The sequence below is a fragment of the Aricia agestis genome, chromosome 14 (genome assembly GCF_905147365.1).
Source record: "Aricia agestis chromosome 14, ilAriAges1.1, whole genome shotgun sequence".
Classification (NCBI taxonomy): domain Eukaryota; kingdom Metazoa; phylum Arthropoda; class Insecta; order Lepidoptera; family Lycaenidae; genus Aricia; species Aricia agestis.
Window position 1 is genome coordinate 6,806,099 of NC_056419.1, and position 18,635 is coordinate 6,824,733.

At 34.6% G+C, this 18,635-nt stretch overlaps 2 protein-coding genes across 2 annotated transcripts; one reads left to right on the forward strand and one right to left on the reverse strand.

The window, feature by feature from the left end:
* Positions 1–2,241: 2,241 nt before the first annotated feature.
* LOC121733883 (aminoacyl tRNA synthase complex-interacting multifunctional protein 1) lies at positions 2,242–4,052 on the reverse strand. The gene is made up of 3 exons (XM_042124284.1): positions 3,870–4,052; positions 3,132–3,623; positions 2,242–2,857 (listed from the first exon to the last, which is right to left on the reverse strand). Exons 1-3 carry the CDS (start codon positions 3,972–3,974, stop codon positions 2,570–2,572), a joined length of 885 nt encoding a protein of 294 aa, XP_041980218.1. The 5' UTR covers positions 3,975–4,052; the 3' UTR covers positions 2,242–2,569.
* A 1,178-nt stretch (positions 4,053–5,230) lies between these two features.
* LOC121733879 (polycomb protein Scm) lies at positions 5,231–11,898 on the forward strand. Its single transcript, XM_042124280.1, has 5 exons — positions 5,231–6,469; positions 7,439–7,736; positions 7,975–8,181; positions 9,574–9,771; positions 10,945–11,898. The coding sequence occupies exons 1-5, from the start codon at positions 5,394–5,396 to the stop codon at positions 11,077–11,079; spliced, it is 1,914 nt and encodes a 637-aa protein (XP_041980214.1). The 5' UTR covers positions 5,231–5,393; the 3' UTR covers positions 11,080–11,898.
* Positions 11,899–18,635: the final 6,737 nt, after the last annotated feature.

The window sequence follows — 18,635 nt, forward strand, 5'->3', positions numbered from 1 at the left end:
TTTAAATTTCACACTTTACCGGGTGGAATCAGGAAATCTGCAGATTACCTAGTTAATTTGAGCATTAACGTATTCCGCATTCTAACGGTAACATAATATTATATACCTATACAATGCATTCGACCACCCTCCCGCTTCACACTGACCTCACCCGCGCACGCCCTTTGCAGGTACTATTAAATATCAGTTAATTGTAAGTTGTAGTTTAAGTTTAATTTATATTGTTATAAAAAACAATAAACTTAATAACAAAAAAAAATCTTAATTTGTAGTGAGTTGACTTTTTTGCAGTCAGTACTTGCGGGCGTTTGATCTTTCGGGGAGTTACGCTTGCGTTCGGTATGACCGAATGTCATAGGCCTGCATCCTTGTCACACTTCTTACAAATAATATTGGCATCTCGCACTTGACTACGTAGATATACTTTTAGTTTCTGTGTGTGAGTAATGTTTTGAGTGTATTGTTTTAGGATTGCTTTTCAAATGACATTTCTTAGAGTACACCACTTCTACCTCAGTTTAAATAGAATTCTTTGATAACATGAATTTAAATATATGCATTTTAAACATAAACCTTTATGCCTAATATTTTCAAATTACTGTAACATTATTCTTAAATACTATGTAATGTTGTTAAACAGATTATAAAATATTACCGTAATGTATATCTGGTATTTTGTGTATTAATATTATTCTGTATCTTTATTACCAAAGATGTAATTTAGTCAATATTCAATTTGTATAATGAAATGTATATTAATATGTAAGTCATAAAACAAATTTTTGAAGTTCATCAAATATAACAATGTATTTTAATTGGCTTGTGTACTTATGATTATGATTTTTTGGAATAATTTTTATAGTTTGGTAAGAGATCTTGGATTTTATTCCGTTATAACCAGAAATATAAAACCTAGAAAAATAGAACTTGCATACCAAAAAGATTTGTCCAGGGCCCAGAAGATATATTATGTAGATGCTTTCGCTCAAACAGTGTTCATTTTTGTCTAATTAATCAAAAAACTTTAAAGTCATATTCTAGTCATGGATGTTTTTTTTCAAAATTGTATCCCACACGGGCTGTCTAATTCTATCTTTCTAATATTGCTCACTTTTAGATTCAGTGACTAAACCCCTATATTTAACGAAAATCTTAAGTGATACCCATATTTCAACCCTCAAGTTTCTAACTGAACTGTTTAATATATCTTGTAAGTGCATAAAAGTATTTAATATTTATAATATGAAAATGTCATGGAATTGAAAATATTGTAATTAGGGTATTTTCATTCGAGATACCAATACACGATGCAACAACATATTATGGTAGGTATTTAAAAAACTGCATTCAATCAAATATAGTGCTAATTCATTAGGTCTTCTTCAAATTTCATCAAATGGGTAAAGTTATAATTTTTACTTAATAATTTTTAAAGAATTTTTGTTTATTAAAATTTTAAAATTAAGGATATTTAACTAATAAATAAATATTCAAAAACTTAATAGGTATTATTGATATAGATTTAAAAATTGCACTTCTAGTAAACAAATTAACAACATTACAAGAGACATCTAATATGGACATATCTATTGAACATTTGTCATTGTGTATCATATCATTAATAGATATTAGTAAATATAACGTAATGTGTACAACATTTCGACACTCGAATGTGTTAGTTAAATTATAAGGACATACAGTAATTTTGGAAACATTTCTTCATCAACTACAAATCATGTGACTTAGAGAATACAAGTAATGCAGTGTATCTTACACCATAATACTATTGTCATCAATTAGTAGTTATTGTGTGTTAAAATATGTTATTTTTGTCTCATATATTTTATTTCATATTGTAGAGAAGCATAATATTCATAGCAGATAGAAAAATTGGCGTTTTTGTGATAAAGACCGAAAGTGAATAGATGATTTAAAAATTGTAAAGACCCTTTCAAAAAAGCTTTGGTCTTTATAAAATTACTTGGCTCATTCCAAATTGTTCTGCTTTATTCAGTAGTATCATGTGACAAACCTCAATGCTTTAATCACTATTAGAAAAAATATTTCACAAAGCCAACCATTTGTAAAAACATGTCGTCTAAGATGTAAAAAAATGTTGAAGATATATTTTTACAATAAAATATATTATTCTTGCACAGTGCACTTGTGCTAGTCGAGAAAATATTTATGTAATATCTTCATGTAACCAATTTTTCTGGTAGGCTGTTTTCTAAGCCACTGTTGTAAGTGTTAAACACAGATATTTTTAATACAGTTTCCTGTGTATACAATATTTACAGTGTATGCTAAAAGCCAAGTTACTCGTAAATGTTGATGTTTAAAGTTACTTTATCACATCTATCTATTTTTCTAACTTTGAATTAGGTGACAACTTACTAATAGTAAATTGTTAAATGTAGAGATTATAAGTAATTACAAATATAATATATTGTTGACATTGCTTTACTTGTTGTTTTATTTTCATTATAAATAATTTCATAACTATTAAAATGATTAGAATTGGTGATCAATACAAAGCTCCAAATTTCTCTAGCATAAATATATTTACTTATTTTACATGTACACATTTAAGTGTTGGTGCAATGATGGGTCCTTTGCCTAGAACTACGAGCGGGCTGTCCTTGTAACATGCAACCCGATCATCGTTTGTTTTCAGGTCAGGGGCACAGGTTTCGAAAATTTTCTTTTTAGGGTTGAGCTGTGGTTCTGGCTCTCGTGGGTATCCTTCACATGAGACAAGGTCACCGGGAGCTGCTCCCTGTGGTGGGATCAGAACTTCTACCTTCTCAGGTGAGGATGCACACATAACCATTGCCTCGGATGTGACACCTCGCATCTGTAAAAACTCAACTATAAAGTATCTCTCACACATATGCAACTAATATAAGCAACTCGCTTATATACAACTAATATAAGCAAGTTGCTTATATTAGTTGTATATTAAGAAATAAAAAAAAAATAAGGAGGCTTGAGCTTGTAATCATAATATAGGTATAGTGATAATCGTATTTATGCAAAAATATCAGTGGTTTAAAAATTAGGAATTAGCTTGGACACCTGCAACAAAAATTAAAAACTATAAATTTTTATTTAAAAAAAAATTATCTCACCTTAACTGGTTTCAAGTTACAAAGTACCATGACAATTCTGTCTCTCATTTCATCAATTGGCACATGATTTACAAGTCCAGACACAACAGTTCTAGGGTTTTCTTCACCGCAATCAATTTTCTCAACATACAGGGAATCTGCATCTGGATGTTTATTAATTTCTATGATTTTACCAATTCGGAGATCTAATTTCCTGACATCCACAACTGAATCAACAGCTGCCGCAGGTTCCTTATTTTTCTTAGCTGGTTCCTTTTCTTTTTTAGCTTTTTTTGGTGCTTGTTCTGTAGGAACTTCTATAGGTGTATTGGTGGTTTGAATAGGTACATTTGAACTACTCTTGCTAGGCAAGGGATATTGCTTTTTGCCATTCAACACTTCTTGCTTAATTAAATCAGCTTTTGCTTTTTCTACTTTAGCGAGAAGTATTTTGTTTTCATTGGTTAGTTCTCTAATTTTTTCTTCTATTTTAACTTTCTTTATTTCTTCTAGCTAAAATAACAAGAACAATTTGCATAATTCATATAAAATAATTTATTTTTACTAAAATATATAAATAGATTTAAGTGGTCTTTGTGCTGTCATAGAACAAAAAAAAAAATATTTTGCAATAGGAGCGCAGGAAGTAATAAGCAGATTTAACGATTATATTTTATCGGATAAAGATAAAAAAAATTGTTCGAGTAAAGGTAGTCATAATAATTATAGTATAAGAAAGTAATGCTTTTGATAAGTAACCTTATGTCTTAACTCTACAACCCGTTTCTCCGCTATTTCAGCATTTTGATAAAGTTTTGTAGTCATACTTGTAGATAAACTTCTAGCAATAACACGAGTTAACATGAAATTTGTTACTTTTTTCAATTTTAAGAAAAAATATATAAAATAACATCAGAAAGATAACCTAGAAATTTTGAATATTGGCAAGTGACTGGTGACAAGTGACAACAGTGAACAGGCAACGTCAAATCACAAAATATGTCTAATTGACAAATATTACTTCTTCTTCTTCTTATTATGGCACTTCGGCTATATAACCATAGCTAGTGTCAAGTATTATAATTTATAAATGGCGGGAAAATACAATTTTCATTATTTTCCTAAAATTGTGTTATTTCAGTTTTTAATGTGTAATGTTGGTAGAATATTAACCATTAAATATTCGATGTCGTGCACAAGTGTGAGCGAGTGATACAACTTCAAGAAACGTGCCATTTTGTGTTCCCTCCAAAACTCCATCGAAAGTTTTAGTAAAGGGTCTACCACTTTACTAAAACAACTGACTTGACTCGTTGACTTTACTGACTACTTTTTTTGACTTTTACTAGACCTTCAACTTGACAATTTTTCAGAAACACAACCAATATGTGTCAGCGATGCCGAATGCGAATTTCAGATCGGTGGGGAATGGGGATTGGGGAACCCACAGATTTTAGAAGATAGAAAATCTAGAAGTGTCTATCTTCGGCCGTCGCACTGTCTGGTTGAGATTTAAGAAAAGAAAACAACCAATATTATCACGATTCCGTGATAATATTGATTGTGTAATAGGCCGAATCGCAGTATCACAATTCACAGCACAGTACACACCTGCACAAATTTAAAACACCATCGAAGGATTTTTAAAATCAAAATGACCTTAATCGATAGGTCTACGTTAGGTCTGTGTAGGTTCACAATAATTTTTGTTAGGTCGCCTATAAAAGGGCCCATTCACGGCAGGACTGCATGGCAGTCCTGCATTGAATGGGCCTCACTGATTGGTTCACACTCGGTGTTGCCGGCCGGAAACACCGAGTGTGAACCAATCAGTGAGGCCCATTCACTGCAGGACTGCCGTGCAGTCCTGCCGTGAATGGGCCCTTTAATCATCCTATAATTAATATTTTTTTTTAAATTCTATCTGTGACTGTGTTTTACCTACCATTCAGTTTTTACCGAAAATATTGCTTTAAAAACTGCCTGTTTTTGAAGTAATAGAACGCCTGATTTTTATAAATATTGTGTTTTTGTGCTCTGTCCAAAGACTAGTACTGTCCAGTGTCCAATCACTAGTCATGCTCATGTTCACCCCATTATGCATGTTATGCTATGACAAATTAAAAAAAAAAGATTGAAAATAACATGGCTGCTGAAATGGCGTCATAAATAGTTTCTGACGTTGTTTATATTTGTGCGAAAGTTCTGCCGTAATAATACTACCAAGCTCTTTACGTTAATAGGAAAAAATGTGAAGAGGATATCGTTAATCGATTTACAATAATGTTAAAGAGATTTCGCCTGGAAAAGATGTCAAATAACACAGTTGGCTCTTCGGGGCATGCTCCCGGCAAATTACGTGGACCTGGAAGACCTCCAAAACGCACTTGTACGTGGTGTGCTGAAAGTAAAACGCCTCTCAAATATGTTTTGCCGACAGAAAATGGCAAAAAGGAGTTTTGTTCCGAGACTTGCTTGTCGGAATTCCGACAAGCGTATAGCAAAGGTGCTTGTCTCAATTGTGATAATGTCATACGTGCAAATGCTCCGCCTAACAAAAACTTCTGTTCAACCTATTGTTTGGAGAAGTACCAGAGGACTAAAGACAAACGCACCTCATCTCCGCAGTCCGGAAATGGACCTAATGGCTCAGAAACTAATACTAATAATAATTCAACCGCTTCCTACTACGATCCTTATCAAGCTTTCGATTGGACCGAGTACATGAAAGAAACTAATAGCACCGCGGCACCTCAGGAATGCTTCAAGCAAGCCCCGGCTCCACCAGTTAACGATTTTAAGGTAAACATGAAATTAGAAGCACTAGATCCAAGAAACCTGACATCCACTTGTATTGCAACTGTAGTCGGAGTCCTGGGGCCTCGATTGAGGCTAAGACTCGATGGTAGTGACAATAAAAACGATTTCTGGCGACTCGTTGATGCTGGAGACATTCATCCCATTGGTCATTGCGAGAAAAACAATGACATGTTGCAACCACCTCTGGGATTCCGTATGAATGCAAGTAGCTGGCCTATGTTTTTGCTCAAAACTCTGAACGGAGCGGAGATGGCTCCTGCTAAGGTATTTCAGGCCGAACCGCCGACTCCTAAAACTAATTTATTTACTGTCGGCCAAAAGCTGGAAGCGGTAGATAAGAAGAATCCGCAACTTATTTGCTGTGCAACAGTGGGTGCGGTTAAAAATGACCAGATTCATGTAACCTTCGATGGATGGAGAGGTGCATTTGACTACTGGTGTAAATATGACTCGAGAGACATATTCCCTGTGGGCTGGTGTGCCAGAGCTGGTCATCCTCTGCAGCCACCTGGTCAGAAGAGTGCTATTACACCATCCAGGTTAGTACTAAGTGCATATAAATAGTTTATTTTTTGTTTTATTTGAGAAAATTATCTAATAAACATCTAACCCTGACATTATGCAATTATGTAACATAGACATGATAATTATTATTATATTTAATGATAAATTAATGTGATTTCATCCATGATACTCTATGATAGTGTAATACTATCCCTGGGCTTGGTGTAAGAGTAACCAGATCCAGCTTTTTCAACCTTAGCAAATTAAATATAACTTAGTTTCTAGAGACACATTTGAACAAATTTCAACGAATATCTTGTTTCAAACTGGATAACATTCAATATTTAATCAAAATTCTTTTCCCTAAATATTTTATTAGAATTTCTTTCACCAAATCTTTCATTTGTGTCCTTTATCTGTTTATTTAACAAAGTTTTCCAACTATTGAATATTTAAATAAGGTGTTTGTTAATCCTTTGATTGTGGATTCTTGGAAATCTATTGTTATTCTATTGTGTCTCGCTCACCGGTGAGCTTATGTGGCTTGACGGGTTAAGACATAATATTATCACAATATAATAATACCACATTTAGTCAAGCAGCCAGTTTTCTCCGTTCAGCTGTTGAACACTCATGGGTCAGTCAATTAAGATCTTCATTATGTCAATCAATTTATTATAGAGTGTGTCATGCTTAAATTAACATAGCAACCAGATTTTTAGGTTACAAGATGTTCAGTCCACAGGTTTTATTTATTTATTATGTAACATCTTAACACCTTGTTTTAAATCTGTAGTTTTTTATTAGTTTCTCTTACGATTGGGTCTGTCTATGTGAATCTGTTGAATGGTGATGTTGGATATAGTAGTGACTATACAAGTTTCAGCAGTCACAGTGTGAACTATTCAATGTTTGTGATTATATTGTGTGTTGATTACTTAATCTCCTATTGTTAATTTAATTAAAGTACAATGTTTACATGCATTTCTATTTTTTTTTTTTAGATTCAAGATGCGCCCAAGTGGAATACCTAACCCAGCTTTGCCTGAAGGTGGGGCAACAGGAACTGGAACTACAAATGGCACGAACACAGCTACTCAGGCAGCTAACGTCAGCTTGATAATACGGAGCAGCTGCAATGGTGGGCACAGTGCTATGCCTAACTCGATAACGGGCATTGGATTTGCAGGTGCAGCGGAGGCTCTTGTTAAGGAATTGATCAGTGTGCACCCTGATGCACAGAAGTTGACCAGGGCAGTCCTAAACGCTTCCAGTAGCTATTCAAACATAACTAATGTACAGGTATGTTTATATTTAATACATTTTATGTAATAATATTATTGTTTGCCTTCCATTTAGTTTAGTAAACTTGGTATTTCTAGTACAAAGATAAAGTATGTGACAGTTTTAAGATAAACAGTACACAAATTCCCTAACTGAGTCTACTATGTTAATTTATTAAAATAACTGACTTGATGCTGATCATTAATTTTATAATAATTGTGCAATCTAGTAAGAACTTTAACCATTACAATTTCAGGTGACAGCTGGAAACAAAAGCTATGCTGTGAAAGTACCCTCAGAATTAACAAAGAATGAATTGAAGAATTGGCTGAAACTGCTATGTACGGGCGTGGGATGCCCGCGCATGATAGAAATAGACTCCGGAGAAGCTGCCGGTAGACCATGCACCCTGTGTGGAGAGTCCACCTCCGACTCCACATCAGCTTTGAAGAGACCACAGAATGTAAGTGTCCACTTTATTTCATTTATTCTCAAAATTCAAATTTAATAAGTAAAACTATAATAATATTATATTCATTGTCTTTAACAGTAACAGGGTTTTACCAGAAAGATATAATAAGCAAATCAAAAGGTTAATAAGATCTTCTAGACTCTCATTATTTTTAATGGGTTCAATGCTTAAAAATAAAGTTATTTACGTTCAACTGACAAGTAACTTGCTCTTGAGTAAGTCCTTACATTATGAAATTGGCATTTTGTATGGGAGGAATATAAAGTAGATTTTTTTTGTATGAGATATTTAATTAATCAAAGTATATGTACCATTGTTATTGCATTTTTGCCATCTTAAGGGTAGTTCGTTAATCCCTTTACTAAAAAAAAAATAATGGAGGGACGAGAGTCAATAAATTCTTTGAATGCGGTTTGGACTCCCAAGTCCCACATCAGTTAATGAAAAAAAAGTTATCCAAATTCCGAAAAAAATGGTAATCTGTTGGTGCAAGGTCCGGAGAGTATGGTGGATGTCGCAGACATTCCAATTGCAGCTCCTCCAGTTTTGCGGTCGTCTGTTGTGCAGTGTGTGGTCTAGCGTTGTCCTGAAGCAGCAGTGGCCTAGAGCGATTGACCAGTCTTGGTTGTTTAGCAGCTAGTTCTTCCATCATGGTTTGCAGTTGCTGACAATAGATATCTGCCAAAACCGTTTGGCCAGATTTTAGAAAGCTGTAGTGAATGACAACGGCACTAGTCCACTAAACACTCACAAGTAACTTTTTCTGAGTCAGTTTTCGCTTAGGGCAGAATTTGGAGCAGAATTTGGCTGATTCTCCAGGGGACAGCCATTGCGACGAACGCTTCCGATTATCGAAAAATGGATCATTTTTCATCACAAGTAATGATCCAATTTAAAATCCCTTCATTATTATGTCGGTTGAGCAATGTAACGCAGCAGTCGACGCGTGTTTTCTGGTTTGCTTCACTGAATTCATTGGAACCAAAACCATACCGTGTTTTCTTTTGCCTCCACATTGTTAATTCTTCGAGCTATTACTGCAGAACACGTGCCACGGTAGAACTCGTATTCGTAAATAAAGTGGTATTTTAATTTTCCCATTGTGCGATATTAACGACTCCAAAGAAAACATAATCAAGAAAAAAATAAATGAATGACTTTTTTGAAAACTCAAATGTACCAAATAAATGAATATATGAATTTGGAATTCTTTACCAAAGAGGAGATATTTGAGATCAAAGTGGCCTGTACAACAAAACACCAATCTCATATGTAAGGACCTACTACATTGTTATTTTGTGTGTGATACTGTTTCGCCACATTCTGCCATTAAAAATCTAATTTACCTAATCAAATTTTAAACACACACGCTGAACATTCTAGGACACGGAACCACCGAAAGCCGAGCCGTCTACCAAGTTAGCCCGAGTATCTTCTCCGGAGGTGGCATCGTCCACCACGAGCGCGCCGCCGCCCCCGCCCGCTGCGGCCCCCGCGGACTGGTCGGTGGAGGACGTGATCGGCTTCATAGCGGCCGCGGACACCGCGCTAGCCGCACACGCTGATCTGTTTAGGAAACATGTGAGTGAATACTAAAGTCGTAATTGTACCATCAGAGAAGTTGATGCATAGGCAGATGTGGGACCTAGGCCATGAGGTTTTTTTAAATAAAATAAGGGGGCAAACGAGAAAACGGGTCACCTGATGGAAAGCAACTACCGTCGCCCATGGACACTCGCAACATCAGAAGAGCTGCAGGTGCGTTGCCGGCCTTTTAAGAGGGAATAGGGTAGGGGAGGGTAGGGAAGAGAATAGGGGATTGGGCCTCCGGTAAACTCACTCACTCGGCGAAACACAGCACAAGCACTGTTTCACGTCGGTTTTCTGTGAGCCCGTGGTATTTCTCCGGTCGAGCCGGCCCATTCGTGCCGAAGCATGGCTCTCCCACGTAATGGTCGGACTGTGTCAATAATTAATTAGTCGTGAAATATATGATTATATGTAGGTATAATGTATTATATATTTTATCATTATATCAACTAGCTGTTGCCCGCGACTTCGTCCGCGTTAGCATAGTAGATCACATCCCAAGTATTATTTATTGTACAAAAATATTCAATATACAGAATTGACTTTCCTACGATTTTATTATATATAGATGTTCTGCACGGCTTCGCTTGCGTAATTTAGGAATTTCACGCAACCGTACATTTTGCAGCAAAAAATAGCCTATGTCCCTTCACGTGGTCTATTCTTCATGTTTGCCAAATAGCATAAAAATTGCTCCAGTAGTTCTTAAGATAATAAGCAATTTCATATAATTTCCCCCGTTTTTTTCACATTTTCCTCTATTTCTTCGCTCCTATAATTTTTCAAATCGGTATAGTAGTTCCTGAGATTAGCGCGTTCAAATAAGCCCTTTCAAATAATTTCCCTCGTTTTTTCACACTTTTCTCTATTTCTTAGCACTTATTAATATTGGCGTGATAAAATATAGCCTATAGCCTTTCTCAATAAATGGGCTATCTAGCACTGAAATAATTTTTCAAATCGGACCAGTAGTTCCTGAGATTAGCGCGTTCAAACAAACAAACAAACTCTTCCCAATTATAATATTAGTATAGATTTGGTGGGTATAATATAATATTTAAGTAACTGAAAAGAGGATTAATACAGAAGATCACAGTTACTTTATAAATAAAAGCCATATTTGATTACCAATAAACTCATTGCTAATTTTATTTTATTTTGCAGGAAATAGACGGAAAAGCGTTGCTGCTGCTCAATTCCGATATGATGATGAAGTACATGGGACTGAAACTTGGACCCGCTCTCAAGATTTGCAACTTAGTATCGAAAATTAAGAACCGTAGGCACTACAGCACCTAAGTTTTGCACCACGCATAATACACTACGAATAACACCAATATACACCAATAAACTGAATCTCACATACATAATATTGAGAACATACAAAAAGTTTACGACAGATATAAAGCATAGATTTTTGTATTTGGATTGATGATAATTGCATTTATCTTAGATAGTTAAATACAAACCAAGTTTTGATAACTTCACATACTTATGAAGTGGTAAGTGTATATTTACATAGATTTTGGCTAGTCGAGAGTAATATTAGGAATCTAGATGTGAAGAAATATATCTATCGAGGCAATGCGTATTTAATGAGGTTAAAATCAATTTTTCGATGTTGTATAATGATAAAAAGTCCAAAAGAGTATGAAATCAATGTAAGTTCTATTATGGCATAATAATTTACTTAAGTTTAAAAAGACTTTACTTTTCATCATTAATATACTTAGTTCAATGTGACTATACTTCAGTATTAGAAGTTTCTTTTTTTCTGATTTTTTTTGTACATTTTCATTCAATGTCAAAAGAATATATGCTACTTTTAAGTAGATTTAATAAGAGTATAGAAGTCAAATCTTACAGTAAGTCGGGCCAATCTTTCCTGTCATACATTTTTGCCTAACTGATTATGGAGTAGAGAACCAACAAACTATTAATCATTAAACCAGTTTAATATGAACTGAAACTATGACTTGAAAAGGTTTATTATTAAAATTTCCTTTATCAGTAACGTGAAAACATACAAAGTACTCTAATTTCATCTCAAAACTGTTGTAAAGGTTTCATACACATTTAGGACCTGTTTCACCACTTCCTGATAAGGCTATCCACCAATTAACTCGACAGATCAAGTATGGAGAATCTGTCAAAAAAGTTGTGAATAGCCTATTAGGCTCTTATCAGAAAGTGGTTAAACAGGCCCTTAAAGTAATATTTGCATTAGGAGTTTATGTTATTTAAATTTTTTTAAAGCACTTAAATATCCTGGAGATATTTTTACAGCTTACTAGCTTACCTTTTAACAGCAGCTCTTATTCTTATGTTAAAACCAAATCCTTAAATGGTGTCTGCACGCTTAGCATGTCCACCAAAAAAAGGTATTTTTACAGTAGAGCAGAGAAAGTTACAGATTGACAAAATATGAAATTTTTGTTCATAAAACCTGTCAGTGTTTCTATTCTGTCGCATTTATACTGTAGGCCATGCTAAGGCTGCAGGTTATAAAGAAGTATAATGCCTTTTGTCCTGATAATGTTAGAGACGAAAAAAATATGAATTTGTACAAAATATTGCATACAAATTCGGTGTTGTGTACAGAAATTCTATAGTAGACTAGGTGTTAGTGCCTTCCAATATTTAGGTGTACTTAAATACATGTCTTAGTTTAGTCCTCAACAAACCTAAACATGTTAAATGCATATAATATACAGTCCTTGTCGTTATATAATTTTAAACATAGCGATAATATTTTTAACTTTTTTTCCATTTTAGAGATTGTGTTTTAGTTGGTGTATTTTTTCTAGTGTTTATCATTCTGGCTATGACAAACGATTCAAGTTTCGTATAAATCACTTTTATTTTGCCTCTGAATTATCGTAAAGATCATCTTTTGTACAATAAAGTGTAGTTTCGGTATTTTTGTTTCGCAAAAAACTCAAAAATCAAGATCAGTAATTGAAAATACAATCTAGTAGGAGATATAAATAGGCGTCAATGCAATCTTGGACTAGGGTTTGACGTATGGATCTCTTTACAAGGTGGACTTTTCCTATTCGTAGTCAATCGATTTTTTTTATTTTTTATGTTCCTTGCGTTTTATTTTGAGGGTACGCTAAGTTCTAAGGCTTATGTTTTCAGTTTAGTGATGTATGGTCTTTAAACATTTCATAATGTGATATTTGTATGTTATTTGTTATCATGATAGATGAATAATATAAAGAATATGTTAGTTTATTAGGTTAGGTAGAGTTATTAGAGTGTAAGTTTGTCATGACATATGTGTTTGAAGTGAGGAGTTAGTTAGACTTGCCCAAGTAACATGAATGGCTTATAATGAATGTATAAAAAATATCCATTACCAACTTTCAGATAATAATTAGTCAAATGTAATATCTGAATGTTGGTATTTAAGGATAGTTTATTTCAGGTAACTTGGTATTCTACATTTTTTTCTCTTAGAATAAGTAGAAGAAATGTTTGGCATTTCTTTTATTTATTCCATAAAGTTGAAAGAGAAACAAGTTAAGAATATTGTGTTGGATATTGAATTATAGTTTCATAAACCTTTAAGCCCGGCCGCACATTGTCCGAATTCAGATCAGTAACATTTGAATTCCGCCGGCCGCCACCCCGCACACTATCCGAAATATCCTTCCGGCGAGTTCGAGCTCACTCGGCTCAGTACAAAATGTAAGAGACAGCGCGGACGTTCAACTGTTTCTGATAAGAAATGTCGTACAATGTGCGGCCGGGCTTAAGCTTTGGAAGTTGCATTTTGCATTCTTAAGCCTGCTTTAGACTTGAGTTACAGTGATATGCGTAGTATTGTACTAAGGAAGCTATGATTCTAACTTGCGTTAATCAACAAACCCCTCACTTTACCTAGGTTAGCGCCGCTTTGCCGATGTATTGCTGTATATAATTATATTAAGTCCCTAGGAACCAGTCGGTCGAGTATATTTATATATCGTATATTTGAAATGCTTGTATACAGTTTTGCACTACTATTTAGTGATTATAATGAAAATGATTTACAGTAGTGTAAGAATTGTTTTGTAAAGTTTGCTACAAAGGAAGTGAAGGCAATAAGAGGTACGAGGTAAGCTACGGTCTGTATATACAAAGTCGGCGATTTGTTCACTGCAAATCTATTATTTTATTACAATGTAGAGTTTAAATAATTTCATGTAAATATGAATATTTGAACAGATGTGTATAAGTAAAAATTCAAGTATTACAATGTCTTTTTTATTATCTTTTCTCCTTTTAGAATATATATCTGCTTGGAATTTTACAATAAAAGAACCACATCGTTACATTAGTCACAGTAAATGAAAAACAAGTTGATCATTATTTTTTTATGATTCAACTTTCAGGGTAAAGTCAAGTCTTATCGCGTAGCATGTTAAATCTCGTATAGTTTAAGATTATAAAAATATGCTCAACTTCTACGTTAATAATCAAAACTGAAAACTAGAAGTTATACCGACAGTGTCGCACTCAAAACGAGACAAATTATATGGGCCCATGCTATACAATATGTAACAAAAATAAGTGATAATACTTTAGCGTGTGTATGTGTTCCTTGAAAAGAGTTCACTGTGAAAGTAGCAGCGCTGAAAGACCAATTTTTTTCCCTTTTGTATGGGGAAACTCGTGACGCTCGGGCCCTCGCCCATACAAAAGTGAAAAAAAAATTCGTCTTTCAGCGCTGCTACTTTCATAGTGAACTCTCTACAAGGAACACGTACACACCCTAAATTATATTATATAGTATATACTATTATCACTTATTTTTGTTACATCCTGTATATAATAAAGTACTCTGTAGGTCCATTATAATCATGGGCGCCGGCAGAAATTATTTCCAAGGGGTGCAGACTTTTGTTTTCTTCTTTCGTTTTTTTTTCTTTTTACTTTTTACGAACAACATGTGACTGTCTATTTACGTCAACAGAATACATTTAGTGCCGAAACATTACGAACTATCTTTGTACGGCATGGTAATAGTGTTACAGACGGCTTTTTATTTCAATAATTCCTGTTGATTCCGAGATTCCCAAGGGGTGCAAGTGCACCACCTGGCACCTCCCTCCCGCGCCCATGAATATAATATGTATTATCTATGTATGGGTCAATATACGACATTCTACGTGCTCTGCGACCGCACTACTTCGCTACTTTCATTGATTGACAGTAACAAAAAATATTTACTATTTTAACTATTGTAATACTTACATATTTTACAGAAATTATATATTTCTCCTGAGTGTACTGTGTTATTTGTGTAATACAGTCAAACATTGGAATCGTACCTTTAGGGAAGATAGTTTTATCAGTGTAATGTACTAAGATACTTATGTAAAGAGGGCATCCTACTGCTATCTGGTACTGTCTCCGGATATACAATCGCCGGAATATCCTGTACTCCATATAGACATTTTTGTCAAGTTGTGACTAAAATGTGGTATGGATAATAATTTGTCGACATTTCAGGTGCGACCTTTCATGTTAGCTCGACTTATGCAAGTAACTACGAAATTATAGATGGGCCTGTCTCATTGCCCATGATTGACGTGCGTGGCTTAGAAAGCTTCGCATGGTTATCCATCATTGCCCAACGTGGAGAGGAGCCTTCTGCCTTGATAAAGTATATTGACCTGAATACCTAAATGTTAGTCTGTTAAACATGTGGAAAACCTGAACAAAACTATAGGTCTACCAGAATCTGATGGCTAAAAGTGAGAAATTAAATTGACTAGCAATACCGGGGTAATTGGAATAAAACATTTTGATCTTTCTTTTTTCCTTTTAGCGGCTTATTCTGTGTGTGAAACATACAAAATATATAAAAATTTATCCAATGATCAAGGATATTTCTTGAAAAGCTGCCGTTAAAATTTGCCATCAGATTCTGGTAGACCCATTGGGTAGACCTATAATAATTATTATTATTCTGACTTTGGTACCATCGAGGAAATTGATTCCTAGGCAGTTGACAGATCAGCGTCATTTGGTCGGATCATGTCAATTAAATGTGCATTGTGCAATGTGTGCAATGCACACGGGCGCCATCCTCTAGGGGCGCCAAATCACCATCTTTAGGGGCGCTAAAAACAAAGACCCAAAAAATTTGGAAAGGGGCGCCAAAATCCTTTTTTGCACACCCGCGCCAGTACGGGGCCCTGCCCATCAGCTGCCTATGATTAAACTGCTCTGATAGTACTTACTGAACATAAATATGAGCAACTAATGCATATGACTTCATGAGCCAATTTAGTCCTAAATTGACAGGAAATTATCCACAATAATTGTTTATTATGTTTCATTAAGGTCACTTAGTGTGACGATAATTTAAATTATCAATTGGGTGTGTCATTTCATCAGTTAGCTTCCTACGTAATTATTTTATCTGAGTGACCTGACCTAGCGATAAGTACCTGTTTACTCCATTATCGAATGGCTATTGTTCATTTGAATCTACAAGTAATATCAATAAAACAAATCCTGTTTTATTTTGGTACTTTATCTCGCTAAGTATAAGTTCTCTCTTGTTTTAGAAACATCTTAATGGCGCCAAACAGCTTGGCTGGCTTCCCCTCCTCGTTGGTCTCCATTACGTGGGAGAGCCATGCTTCGGCATGAATGGGCCGGCTCATTCTCACAGAAAACCGGCGTGAAACAGCGCTTGCGCTGTGTTTCGCCGAGTGAGTGAGTTGACCGGAGGTTTATATCAAGGGCTCCACGAAGTGAAAAATTTTACGAAAATTATTTAAACGTTTTCTTTAAAGTACAATGAGGACGGAAGTTCGAAAAAATTTCGTTAGTTAACATTTGTCTAATTTGTTGAAAATTTAACTTTAAGGTAAATTCCCAACGGAAGCAAATTCTTTGAAGTGTTCGGAATACACCATAAGTTTTTGAAAATTTTAAATTAATATTTAATACCTTTAAAAAAATAATCAGTGTGACGTGCTCGGTTTTGAAGCCACGCGCGCTACCTAAAAATGCCGCGCGGAGGCTTACTTTCAGCGTTAAATTAAAATTATAAATAATAGAGATAGAATTCCGGAAGTTGGGATTTTATAATGGAAATTTCCTCTTCTTTAAGAATCTTTTTTTTAAATTTCTTAAATGTTAATAGTTTCGGAGTTTTTAACAAAAAACATAATGCCTTTTTTTTGCAAACTAATTTGCTTATAACATACATTTTTCTAGACGTCTTCCCGAATCTAATGAGCTATCGCACGTATTTTTATGACCCTTATCTCTATATTTCGCCATTCTCAACTTATCGCTTAGACTATGAGGCCTTAGTAAGATACCTACAGGCTACAGGTGTATTAGGGTTCCGTACCCAAAGGGTAAAAACAGGACCCTTACTTAGATTTCGTTGCCTGTCCGTCTGTCTGTTTGTCTGTCTGTATGTCACCAGGCTGTATCTCAAGAACCGCTACAGCTAGACTTCTGAAATTTTTACAGATTGTGTATATCTATCTGTTACCGCTATAACAACAAATACTAAAAACAAAATCTATACTAATATTATAAAGCGGAAGAGTTTGTTTGTTTGAACGCGCTAATCTCAGGAACTACTGGTCCGATTTGAAAAATTCTTTCAGTGTTAGATAGCCTATTTATCGAGGAAGGCTATAGGCTATATTTTATCACGCTAAGACTACTAGGATCAAAGAAATAGAGGAAAATGTGGAAAAATCTATACTAATATTATAAAGCGGAAGAGTTTGTTTACTTATTTGAACGCGCTAATCTCAGTAACTACTGGTCCGATTTGAAAATTTTTTTCAGTGTTAGATAGCCCATTTATCGAGGAAGGCTATAGGCTATATTTTATCACACTAAGTCTAATAGGGGCGAAGAAATAGAGGAAAATGTGGATAAAACGGGTGGAAATTATTTGAAAGGGCTTATTTGAACGCGCTAATCTCAAGAACTACTGGTCCGATTTGAAAAATTATTTCAGTGCTAGATAGCCCATTTATTGAGAAAGGCTATAGGCTATATTTTATCACGCCAATATTAATAAGTGCTAAGAAATAGAGAAAAGTATGAAAAAAACGAGGGAAATTATTTGAAAGGGCTTATTTGAACGCGCTAATCTCAGGAACTACCTACTATACCGATTTGAAAAATTCTTTCAGTGTTAGATAGCCCATTTATCGAAAAAGGCTATAGGCTATATTTTATCACGCTAAAACTAATAGGAGCGAAGAAATAGAGGAAAATGTGAAAAAAACGGGGGAAATTATATGAAATTGCTTATTATCTTAAGAACTACTGGAGCAATTTTTATGTTATTTGGCAAACATGAAGAATATAGATACCACGTGAAGGGACATAGGCTATTTTTTTGCGGAAAAATGTACGGTTGCGTGACATTCCCAAATTATGCGGGCGAAGCCGCGGCGGAACATCTAAATATAATAAAATCGTAGGAAGGTCAATAGGGATGATGACAAGGTCAAAGATTAGCGAATTTTGTTAATAAAATAAAGAAATCACGGTAAAAAATAAGTGTTCCCAAAATTTCAGCTTGATAGCATTTGTATTTTTTTTTGCTATGCGCCTTTAAAGTTGAATATTCAAGTCGAATTTTTTTTCAATAAAATTTCATAATATTTGTATACAATTCGATAACTTATGCAATTAAAAGCAACTTTTGTTATGAAACTTTCATAAACGCAATATTTAATATACCTGTCGAACAAAGTTGTCTCCCGATGCGTACAAACTACGAAAGACTGACGTCAGTCTTTCGTAGCACTTTGTATGGAGCGTTTCGGGCAGGTCTTCTTTATGAGATATTTGAATTGTCATATCTTGGTGAATTT

Coding starts and splice junctions, on each gene's coding strand:
- LOC121733879 (XM_042124280.1), top strand. CDS start 5,394: ATGTTAAAGAGATTTCGCCTGGAAAAGATGTCAAATAACACAGTTGGC. Junction 7,737..7,974: donor CAAACATAACTAATGTACAG/GTATGTTTATAT, acceptor TTACAATTTCAG/GTGACAGCTGGAAACAAAAG. Junction 8,182..9,573: donor CTTTGAAGAGACCACAGAAT/GTAAGTGTCCAC, acceptor TGAACATTCTAG/GACACGGAACCACCGAAAGC.
- LOC121733883 (XM_042124284.1), bottom strand. CDS start 3,974: ATGTTAACTCGTGTTATTGCTAGAAGTTTATCTACAAGTATGACTACA. Junction 3,624..3,869: donor TTGTAGAGTTAAGACATAAG/GTTACTTATCAA, acceptor TTGTTATTTTAG/CTAGAAGAAATAAAGAAAGT. Junction 2,858..3,131: donor GTAACTTGAAACCAGTTAAG/GTGAGATAATTT, acceptor GAGTTTTTACAG/ATGCGAGGTGTCACATCCGA.